Source organism: Arachis duranensis, chromosome 1 (assembly GCF_000817695.3).
Source record: "Arachis duranensis cultivar V14167 chromosome 1, aradu.V14167.gnm2.J7QH, whole genome shotgun sequence".
Classification (NCBI taxonomy): domain Eukaryota; kingdom Viridiplantae; phylum Streptophyta; class Magnoliopsida; order Fabales; family Fabaceae; genus Arachis; species Arachis duranensis.
The window spans coordinates 17,656,164-17,668,363 of record NC_029772.3 but is presented as its reverse complement, the minus strand read 5'-3'; the positions used below and the strand labels follow the sequence as shown (position 1 = coordinate 17,668,363).

Below are 12,200 nucleotides of genomic sequence, written 5' to 3'. Positions count from 1 at the left end.
CTGCGCCCCCTTTTCTTTCTCTTTAAGGACGATTTTAAAATAAACTGAAATCTTGAGGACCATTTTAGAGCGAAAAAAGGCGAGGGACGAAATAAATTTTCAGTCACTACGTTGGCAACCAAAATCATACTTATCCCTATTTTTTACTATATGATGGATTTATGTCTTAATTGTTTAATTTACTACTATTTTTTACTTAACTAATTTAATATCATACCCTTAAGTCTTTGTATCTTTTAAATTAGTTTTTATATAATAATCACTATATTTATTTAAAAAATCATTTATTTTTTTATATTAATATATTTAATATTTATATTATTATATTAATAATGACTTACGTAGTTATATTTTGGTAATCATATTATGTACTTTAAATATTTTTTTTGTAAAATATAATCATTTTTCTTCTAAATTTACGTTGTTAAAAGAAGAAATTTTATAAAGAATTAATTTTAATTAATAAGATATGTGATAATTTTTAACTAAACACGCTATAAATTATTGGTATTTTATAATTTTATAATGTATTATTGATATTGTTATATTTCTTTTATGTAATTATCATATTAAAAATAAAATTGTGAAAAAAATTATAATTATATATATATATATAATTTTTTTGATAAATCTTTTAAAAGACTAATTCTAAGAACTATATGTTAATTATCTTTATAAAAAAAATTATCTAAAATTCATTCCCTCCATATTAAAATTTTCGGATCAGTCTTGTGTATATATATAAATTAGAGATAATTATTTTGTTGATTCAAATTATAATAGCTAGTACTAATAGGTACTAATATGATTTTTAATTCATTTTTTATAAATTAAATATGAATAATAATAACAAATTTTTTTTATAAATGGTATTTTAAAAAAAATGTGTAGTAAATTCCTTCCAACCCCCTATTATATACAAAATAATAATAATAACATATTTATTAATAATAATATTTTATCACATAATACAAAATATTTAATTTAAACCATTTTATATATTCTATGATTAATAATAAAATATGTAAAATAAATAAAATTTATTACATCAACATAAATATATATTTTATATATTCCAAAGTAATATTTCTAAAACTCATTCCAATGAATATATGGTGTTGAGAACTTTGGCGAGAATTCAGCTACTTCATTAGTTATTATCATCCTTGGGATAAACTTGGGTATGGGAATAGCAAACTTGTCCTAAAGTTAACACATTCCCTAGAAAATCTCCTGAACCAACACCTGTCTTTTGGCACAACAATCAGCAACCAATGGAAAGTGCATTATATAAAGAACCAAAATACAATAGTTTCTTCATTATTAGCAAGGAAATCAAAGATGGAGGCTCAATTGCGCAAAGAAACAAGCACACAAGGAGAATCAGGAAAACAAAGCATTGAAGGCCTTTCATTTAAGGACAGCCCCTATCTTCAATACAAGGATTTGGAAGACTATAAGCGTCAGGGGTATGGGACACAAGGCCATATGGAACCAAAGCAGGGTCGTGGTGCTGGTGCCACTGAGGCACCCACTCTCTCTGGGGCCCAGGTTTCTTCTGAGGCCCAATTTGCTGCTACCGAAGCCATTAGTGGTGGAGGAATCCTTAAGTGATGCAATATATTTGAGAAATATATCACATTGACCAATCTTCATTGCTAATGCATAATTGTATTACACTTAATTTATTGGTGATCGAGAATGCAACTAGTTCTTGAGTTTTTCTAGTTTATAATTTTGTTGTATGCCTTGTATTCCTAAGTGCATCATGTGCTTTTAGAATTAGTGTATAGCAACCTTGTATCTGCCAAGTAACTTAGTAAGCTGTCCGATTATCTATATAATCCCTTGTCAAATTTATACCCTCTTTGTTAGGAGGTAGGATAATTTTGGATTGGTGAGATACCATAGAAGTAGACAAATTAAAACAATACTTTATATGATTGATAAATACTGATTATCTAGTCCATTATATTTATATTGTTACTATGTTGTCTCTGGATCTGTTTTGCATTTAGTCCCAAATCAAGACGTTCGTTTTAGATAATTGAATAATGAATTTAGTTTCATACACTTATTTTCTCTGCATAGTTTCCCCCTCCACTGTCCTCCCCTCTAAACAACCCTGTTTGGCTTATATCTTAAGTTTATTTTGGTGTGCAAAATTAAGATGCAAAGTACTCCAAGTAGGATTGTTCGATTTGAAATCTAGTAATTGGTCAAAGTTGATTAATCTAATATCCCAAAAATAATTTTGATAAAGCTATATAAAACTACCTTTTTATTTTCGGCGAAGACTTTGCAAATACCGTAAGTCCGTAAGCACAATTATTCCAACCAACCTTCAACCCAAAAGACCAAGTACTCTAATCTGATCTCATTAGGAAACGCCAGCTTTTATTTAAAAGAGAAGTTAATCAGACCCAAACTTTTACTCTCTCTAATCAAATCAGCTTAGAGAAGCCCAGCTTTTATTTATAAGACACAAATTAATCAGACCAATTTTCAAAATTATTTTCCATGTTTATTTTTTTTTTGTTAAAATAAAATTGTTTCAAATGTTATTAATGACACCCAAAAAATAAATAGAGATAAATCGCAATTGATTTAGGAATGTTGTAAAGCAAGAATAAGAATCAACATAACAAAATTGTAGTCAAACATATACCAATGATGAATGGTATTGAGCAAGAACATTCGATGTTAGATTAATCATTCTATCGACTCAACTACGAGGCAAAATTTCAATTCAAAACTAAAATTTGAATTGACATAACAGAATAAGTTTTGGAACTTAAACTGAGAAGTTACTAGAAAATATATGCAAGTATCAGCTAAATGTATGATTTCATTGATTAAACAATTCAACACCATTGCAATGGCATTCCCAACAATATTTACTTTCTTGCCCTCTTTTTTATGGAGGCTACCATTTTATTGAGCATATTGATTTCATAATCCTTCTTACTCAATTCTACCCTCAAAGACCCGATGTCAAGATCCTTCTGTTTCAGCTGTTCCCTCAAAGATTCAATCTCTGACTCGCTTTCCTTCAATCGTTCATTCAGTGCTTCAATCTCCTTCAACTGGGCGTCATTGTCACACTTTGATTTCTTGGAAACATGAACTTCATCGTCCGTTTGTAAACCTCTCTTCAGCGCAACAGAGTCACGAGGCTCACGTGTCATCATCTTCCGAACAAAAATACTTGCAGTCATACCTGTATCTAGCTGAAATTTGACAAGCTTCTGCGGAATCCCATTTGAATCCTAACAAGAAGCAAATATATGTCACTGGTACAGGATTGATCGAAAGGGAACTCAGCTTTCCAGAAAGTGCATGAATATGCATTCATAATACGGTCTCCTAATAAGCCTCCTAAATACTAAATGAATGAAAAAATAGATGCAATCAATGACTTGGATTATTAAAAAGTAATTAATTCTTTCTTTCTCCACTCAATGATTAGGAGGATGTTTAGGAAAATTGATTCGGAGGATAAATCATTTCTCATAATAAAAACATGTCAAGAAAAAATTTGTGCAGAAAACTATATCAAGTTCCAGGATAGGGTTATTTACTCCAACAAATCCAAAATATTTCCATTGGAGCAAATGATTCATTTATCATTGTAGAGAATGCAAACCACAACTAAGCATTAGCTGTCCTCGGCCAATTAATTACAAACGGAAATTAATTACATCAAATTGCACCGATAAATATACCTTTAATTCAGTGCCTTGGATACTTTCATAGGCATCGTGTGCTTCCAGTGGATTCTTAAATATAGCAAAGGCAGAGTATTTATTTCCTTGTCCTGCTTTCTTGGAAGGCTGCAGCAAATTTTACAAAACTCCAGAAAAAGAGATCTATGCTTTTCGAATAAATACGAATGAACCTCTTCTTTAAAAAGTTGAGACAACTATAGACCAACTCTACCTTCACTTCTATTGTGTAGTCTCCAGGAAGAACTTTATCCAGTGTTTCGCTGTTTACAGTAGTTGGTATCTTATGAAGCAGCAGCTTTGCCATCTCACTTTCAGAAACCTAAAATTAGAGAAAATTAGTTAAAGACACCATCAGTACAGTATAGAACAGGTGATGTATTCGTAATCTTACTGGCTCTTGAAGTTGAACCGGAAAATCTTTATCAACACCATGCTTGATCCTTGCAAGAAAAAGTTCCATTGCTGCACGTGCATCATCTAGACAATTATGTGGAGCTCCATCTTTTCGAACTTCATAACCTAACACAGTCTGTCACAGTAATTGTTTGAGAAACTACAAATGTTAAGACCAATATTTGCTTCTTCATTTTTCCCATTATTTGATCAGATGAATTAATTTAGTGCAATATCCTAAATTTCAAAGGAATGAATTCCTCCAATGGAGTGAATAGCTGGTCATAAATTCATAATGCCACATATTAAAGTAGTTTATAGTTGGCAGGCAGTATAGAAGGTTAACATAAGCAAATAAACAATTCGCTACTTGCCTTGCACAAATTATTTAAAGAAGGTCTCCTGTGAAGTGATCCATCTGAGGATTGGAAGATATATGCAGTATCAACCACTCTAACATGATATACCTTCAGCACTGCAAACAAGAACAGTTAATAAATAAAAATTAAACAGTAATACACAAAAAATTAAAAATAAAACAGAACCAAGATAAATGACTTCAACAGAAGGTATTCAAAAAAACACGGTAGGCCAAGAAACAAATCCAGAAAAAATGTGATTGTGACATTTACCACGGAGATCATTATGCAAACTGTGTCCCACTAATATGGCTCCATTTGCTAACAATTTCTTCATGGATTTCTATGAAACACCAGCACTAATTTTCATGACTTATATCAGTAATACAGGATAACCACAATTGAACTACAAAATACCTGTATATCAGATAAGGAGCATGTGACTGCCACTAGATCTTGAGAAGAAACACCAGTAATCTCTGTTCTATAGTCTACAATTTCTTTCTCCGGTTTCACAAGTTCATTTAGCTTGACCTGAAATTTCATGAAAATTATCTCTGTCACAAAGATCAGAAGTCATTTTAAGACAATTATCTGGAGTGTGGAGCCTCAATTATTTTTCTTTGTAATTTCTTTTGTTTCTTTCTCTATTCTGTGTCTTTTTGTGGAAAGGGGGATGCGGGTAGGATTGGAGAATAACCAACTACAACTAACAACGGGAAAACTTACCTCTAAATTATGGTCTACCACACATACTTTTACTAATGCTTCAGTCCCATCTTCACAGAGAACCATTTCACAATCAACAGCAAACATTTCAGTTGACTTCATTATCTTTTTTTTCCTAAGGTTTAAAATTATCCATCCCTTCAATTCAATAATAAAAAAGCAAGTTAGAAATCATACAGTCCAATCCAGATATTTCTAAAACTGAAGTAGAGCATGCCTAAATGATCCATTAAACTAGTAGAAAGATACATGGGTATCACAAGTATTCATAAAAAATATGAGTTAGTGTGAAATCAAGGTCACAAGAAATAATCTTTATATTGCAATATTCTCGCAAGATATCCAAGGCTTCTCCAGTTCCTTCTCAACCAAATGGAAGGTGCTTGCATATTTCAAGTTTGGACCGTCATCTAAAAGATATGTATTAAGCTGTTATATTGCACACTTCTCATGTTTCTTAAAATCTTCATGTGCAATTATTCATTCAAAGAATTGAGAATAGTTGAATAACTGAAACAGTGACATGAAAGGCAAGAAAACACTTCATTTTCACATGGTGACCAGCTTCATGTTTAAGCGGTGTACACATTCAACATCTATTGCATTATGTATATGCACAAAGGCTGACCAAACATATCAAAGCACAGATAGTACAACAAACCTCATCAATTGATGGAAATGAATAATCCAATGGATACAAGGGGTGCTGAAGAGTTAGTTGGACTAGACTCTGTTCTGCCAACACCAGAAAGGTTATAAAATTATACAGAATCATCAAGAAATGTAAAGGTTTAAAAGAAATAAACACCATTAAACTGTAAAGCAGCAGCCGTACGCAAAACCTTTGTTGTTGGACTTGAAAAAGATGCACATTCCATTATCAAAACTCAAACCATAGAAAGAATGGGAAGAAAATTAGCAGCATATCATACTTCAATATTTTTGTTGCATCTTAGATAAAACATACTATGCCACTGTCAACTAGAATTCATAATATCTTGAAACTTAGATTCTGCATCCATTTGATTGAAGCAAAAAGGTTAAAGGTACAGTTTTACAATGGTATGATGCATTGATGCTTTAGACAATATAAATTATAATGCAGTAAAACAACAATTGACACAATCATAAGTACCTAACTCGTAGTATTTTTTTAATAATGACAAATAAATAAAATTAAGGTACACATAAATAAGTATTTAGAAGAAGATTTTATTGTATGAAATTCAATAAGTTTAACTGTTTGCAGAAAAGTTACAAGGGTGATATGCAGGCAGAAAAGAGAAAACCAAAATCACATGCAAAATATGCAACTTTTCAAGAACAAAAAATTTAAAACAGAATGAAGAATGTATACCAATATTTGGGTCATATAATCAAATTGCTTTAAATCAATCTAGCATGTCTATTACAATAGTATTATTGCGTACTAGTAGCAGTTTAGTCTAGAAACGAAAGCTTATTTATTTAACAGCAAAAATTAGCCAGATTTCCAGAAGGAACAAGACTACAAAAACTGTACCTGATAGGGAGAATCATGTGAATTGTCTTTCAATTGGTCCAGTAAATACTGATTTGAATGATGGCGCAATATGTTGTCAAAAAACTGATTACATAGAGTAAATGGGTAAGATTTATCTAGTAATCTCGAAGGCTTTGTATTAACAATGCCTCCCACTAGAATAAGTGGAAACTGGAAACAAAAAAGAAAAGGAGAATTTATATGGGAAACTCAGAAATTCTTTACCTTCAAATCATCCTCATTTGAAAATGTTTTCAGAAATGCAGCCAATATCTCATGGGACCTCTTCGATGGGTCACTGACACCTGCCCCAAACTTTTTATCATGACTGTTCAAAAATTCTTTCCATTCTCCGAATTCGCCTTTCAGTCCTCTCTTTTGTGCCAATTTTACAATATCAACCAGCACCTATCCACATGGAAACATTAGTCATCTTGCAGGAGCAGAGGACAGCGAAGAAATAAAGGGAGAAGTAGAAAACCAAAAAACACCAAACCAAAACAAGCAGATATGTACATCTAAAAGTCCTAGAATGCTTCATAATTTATCAAACTGATCATGGGATCACAATTATCATCCTAAACAGGCAATGAAGTCACAATGAATTTTAGGTAACATACGATTCTAAAACTTGTCTTATGAACTCACACACTAAACTCATACTTCATAGGAAATGTAATCCTTCGCCTACTAAATGAATACTGAATAATTTTATCTGATGATGGTTTATTCTTTCAATGTTGCTCTTGAAATTCTAAAGGGAAGGGAAACAAACATGAAACTAGCATTATGATAAACAGAGACAGGTTGTTTTATTCCTAGCTTCTCTTTTTACCATAGTTAACTAGCTATGTGCGTATAACAATAATTTAAATCCTTGTTAAATCTCATTGAACACAAATAAATGTTAATGATTCTTAACTTACTTTGATCCCTTTCAATTTTTGTTCAACAGCCAAGGGGTTTATCATGAAAGATATTAGAAAAAAAAAATTGGAACTGTGAACTTCTGCAGTAAACCTAGCTTTAGCTTATTCTCAGATCTCTTACTCACTGCCACATCCGTATAAACTCATTCAAGTCTCCAATACATGCAAAATGAAGCTCTTTTCTACACTCAAACTGAATCTTATATTATAATTTATCATTATATCACTGAAAAAAATGTGATTTTCCATGGAAAAAGGAAGGCGGGAAGTTCGTTACCTTTTTGTCAGCGGTGTCAAACTTTTCGTCCATGTTAGCTAGCTAGTTTAGATAAGAAACAGTGGAAGGAAGAGACAGTTGCCGGTGATGGTGGCGGCCGAGGCGGCGCCGAACACGGAGAAGGTGCAACCAGAACGGTACGAAGCTGATAGCTGGAGGAAGAAAAAGTGGGAAATTATGGGAAGGGTACTAAATGTTCAGTTTAAGGGGGTTCACAATTTCACATTTTTTACAATCACATAATCACACCAAAACCATAAATTAATAAATCAGAAATCAAAATCAAGACATACGGCGACGGCGACTGATACGAGCACAGACGAGGCGACGATGACAGCAGCAGTGACAACGACTCGCAGCGAGTGGCGAGAGCAGAGTGAGGGGCAGCACAGAGCGACAGAGCCACCAAGAAGTGGAAGGCGGGATGTCTGGGACGAATTATGAACTAAGGGGTGCCCTAACAGCCTAATAACCAGTGGTACTCTTAACAAGGCCTGGCCGGGACCGGGTAACTTTGGGTAATTAGACCGACTACATTTTTGTAGGTTTGGGTTTTTTTTTTTTGGTCAAGTGGATTTTGACCTAAACAAATTGAGTCTGAGCTACTTTTTGGATTGACTCGGGTCTTCTACTCTTGAGAGTTGAGAGGACAGAGGCGAATGAAGAAGAAATTGTGTTTGGAATTTTGCCCAGGATGTAGAAGACTTAAGCTGAGACCTAACAAAAGGGTTGGGCTAGTCCATCATATTTATGGGTCAAAGGCTAAACGGCTGAAACAAAAACTGCTGTATCCATGTAAAAATAGAAACACTTTATTTCTATTGGGTAAGCTATTTCGGACCTAGACCAAACTTCCAAGCACAAAGGCGCACAGGCTTGCGTGACACTTAGTTTGATCCAAAAAGAGACTTTTTAAGGCTACAAAGCATAATTATGAGAACCGAATTGATAATGGATGCAGTCATACATCTGAAACAGAGTCATTAATTCAATCTATAAATTACAGTTGACTCAGTCACGATTAAAGAATTTAGATCTTTTAAAATTTGAATTTTATCTATCTATTTATTTATTTATTCTATTTATTTTATTATATAAAAATCAAATTTCTGTATTTAATGATAGAACTGATCTCATATTTTTAGAGTATTTTCTAATTTATTTCTTTTAACTCAATAAATACAAGTTACTATAGTGAATTAATTATAGCAACTAATTAATTTGATTATATATTTAAATATCACACAATTTATTATAATTTATATATATCAAACAATTAATTATTAAAAATATTTTTCAATTTATTTCTTTTAACTCATTAAATACAATACATTACATTAAATTAATTATATCAACTAATTGATTTAATTAGATATTTAAATATCACACAATTTATTATAATTTATATCAATTAATTAATTATAATTCATTATATCAATTATTTTAATTTATTAATTTATAAGGTACATATTAAAATAGAGAATTTGTTATTTATTCTAATTGAATGCAATAAACACAAATTAATTTAGTTAAGAAAATCATTGTTTTTTAAGAGAGTGTTTCTCTATTTGTCTTTTTAATTCATTAAATTTAACCAACTATTTCTTGATTTATTTTTTTGAATTCAATAAATTAAATTAAATCAAATCAATTATACTAATTATTTGTAGGATAAATATTAAATTCAATTTCTAATATAAAAATACAAAATTTTATTCCTTCTATTTTTATTTTATCATTATAAAAGGTCATATATATTAGAAGAGGATCTCATTCTCTTATCAATTACTCTTTTATTTGGTAGTTTTTACAACAATTTTTTTCTTCCTATAAGATGTTATGGCAAGAAGGTAACTATCGACTTATCGTGGATACAAGCCACCAAACCCTCAAACTCCCACTTGGAGCTATATATAATATATTAACCATGAAGTATTCATGAACCATGGTTGACAAGTTCTCAAGTTGGAGTTTATAAAAAACCTATTTTTGACAATTTCAATTTTAACATGGATTATAAACACTAAAAATGTGTTGGGATAGAAATTCAATGGCCAAATATTCAAAACGTTATGGATATAAGATCAATCTACAGAAAGTAAGAAAAATCACTTTTGAAATGTTAATCCGAAATATATAAATCTATCGTTGTCACTACCTTTATTTTATAATTTTTTTTTGGTCTCCAGATTTGCTGCAACTATAAAAGATTTGAATATTTAGGTTATGAATGTGTTTCAGTAGATACTCCATATACACTTTCTATATATATATAAACACAGTCTTTTGGCATGTATTACGATTGGTGTAAATCGTTTAGCACTTATCCTAGGTCCTACGATTTTCTCTATGCAGATTATCTGTTTTCAAGACTTAAGAAAATGTGTGTATAATTATTTCATTTCTTATTCATCAAAATCAATAGTTTGTTATATCATATCAACAAACAATAATTATATCATTTTGCTAATATATTTATTGGTCTCTTAGGTGCAATTTTCAAGTTGTTGTGGCTGAGATTGATCGAATTCTGAGATTCGAAAGTATGCTTATTGTTCGAGATACTGCTGAGTGATTAATGAGCTTGAGAGTATAGTGAAGTTTATGAACTGGGAGGTTTGCATGACTTACACTAAAGAAAATGAGGACTTTTTAGGTGTTTGAAAGTCTATGTGGCGGCCTACAAAGATTGTGACGCTCGAATATGTTGTTTAATTGATAGAATAGATAGGTGAATTTTGAATTATGGTCTAGAAAAATTCCTGTGTAATTGTACTTTCACATTTATCTATGTATCATAGTAGTTAGACATTCATGTATTTGGCTTTTTTTTTTTTCATTTGGTTATTGATTTTGATCTCCATTTAGAAGTTGGTGTATTTTGCTATAAAATGGTGATATAGATAAAGAAATTTCATCACATTCTTGAAAATGTAGAGTTCCTCGCCTTAGAAGTAAAATAATTAAGATTTTGGACTTTTGTATAACGAAGTAGATAGTATTTATGTAATTGAATATTTCTAAAGGAATAATATATTGGGAAACATAGACTAAAAATGTTAGAAGAATTAATATTATTAGTATAAAAATTAAAAAAATTATTAAATTATACAGTTTAAAAATAAGGCCATTTAAATTTATAGTTAAATTTTTTCAATTTATATTTATAATCCAAACTTATCAATAGTTTATAATATGATTTCACAAGTTATAAAATGTGATATTAGTCATTGTTATATATATGAAAAATGTGACTCATTTAGTATTTAAATATTTTATTTTTTATTAATATTATTACAATAAGATACATGTAATTGTATGAGAATGATATAACTTAGACTTTAGTTATCTAAAAGTTGACTAAGTGGCTGATATAATTCCACGTTATGAACCGATGAATGCTAGCAATTGGAATGATTAAAAAAAACAGCCAAATAGACATTTGTAGAGATTAATCACGATTTAGGATTTAATAGAAATATGTCAAATTTTCATGGGTGAGATTGTGGGAACCTATCCCCATGAAATGGACAGGAACGGTGATATAGTTACCCTCTCCATAAGACCTGTTAAAACAACGCAAATAAAAGATTACCGATTTTTTTTAATATATATTTTTGAATTTAGTAACCTTAATTCTTGCCTCCAATTCAAATGCTTTTTTTTAGACACATCTTTAGTCTTGATTTTGCATTTCTCTCTCTAACTCACTTTCTCTACCTCTTAAATTTGTCATTACATCGCTCAGTTTCCTTCTAAAAAATTATGTTATGTAATTTATTGGAAGATGTTTTTATATTTTTTTAAAATGTTATTTATTATATTAAATATATTGTGAATTGTGTTGAATTATATTGAATTAATTATTTTATGATTATTATATTATGATTTTTTATTTAAAAGAAAATTCAAAAAATATCTATAGATAATTGTGGGTATATGCATTTCTTAAGAGGATAATTAAAGAAAGACTTGCAATGAAAATAGAGAAGGGATGGAGGGTTTTTTTTTTTAAATAGGAGCAAAGGACAGGAATGAAAGTCTGCCGTCCGCACGAGTATCCATTACCATCTTCCACTAACAAAGGAAATTCAATTTGAGCCGATTTGAGATGAGATACGTGGACTTCATCTGCATTGAGTCCCAAGAAAATAAACCCAATTCAGATTTAGAATTCAGATAATAGACCTAGGTTAATCTTGCTCACTTGATGAATTAATGTTTTGAGTTATTGTTGCAAAATATACTATACTATTAAATATT

At 30.6% G+C, this 12,200-nt stretch overlaps 1 protein-coding gene across 1 annotated transcript; it reads right to left on the bottom strand.

The window, feature by feature from the left end:
- Positions 1 to 2,650: 2,650 nt before the first annotated feature.
- On the bottom strand, positions 2,651 to 8,419 carry LOC107480867 (small RNA degrading nuclease 1). Its single transcript, XM_016101068.3, has 13 exons — positions 8,231 to 8,419; positions 7,938 to 8,089; positions 6,957 to 7,139; positions 6,732 to 6,815; positions 5,871 to 5,939; positions 5,210 to 5,347; positions 4,898 to 5,014; positions 4,754 to 4,823; positions 4,496 to 4,596; positions 4,120 to 4,257; positions 3,940 to 4,047; positions 3,726 to 3,833; positions 2,651 to 3,269 (listed from the first exon to the last, which is right to left on the bottom strand). The coding sequence occupies exons 2-13, from the start codon at positions 7,968 to 7,970 to the stop codon at positions 2,898 to 2,900; spliced, it is 1,521 nt and encodes a 506-aa protein (XP_015956554.1). The 5' UTR covers positions 7,971 to 8,089; positions 8,231 to 8,419; the 3' UTR covers positions 2,651 to 2,897.
- Between the last annotated feature and the right edge of the window lie 3,781 nt (positions 8,420 to 12,200).

Coding starts and splice junctions, on each gene's coding strand:
- LOC107480867 (XM_016101068.3), bottom strand. CDS start 7,970: ATGGACGAAAAGTTTGACACCGCTGACAAAAAG. Junction 7,140..7,937: donor TTGACACCGCTGACAAAAAG/GTAACGAACTTC, acceptor CCATGTGGATAG/GTGCTGGTTGATATTGTAAA. Junction 3,270..3,725: donor TCCAAGGCACTGAATTAAAG/GTATATTTATCG, acceptor GCTTCTTGTTAG/GATTCAAATGGGATTCCGCA.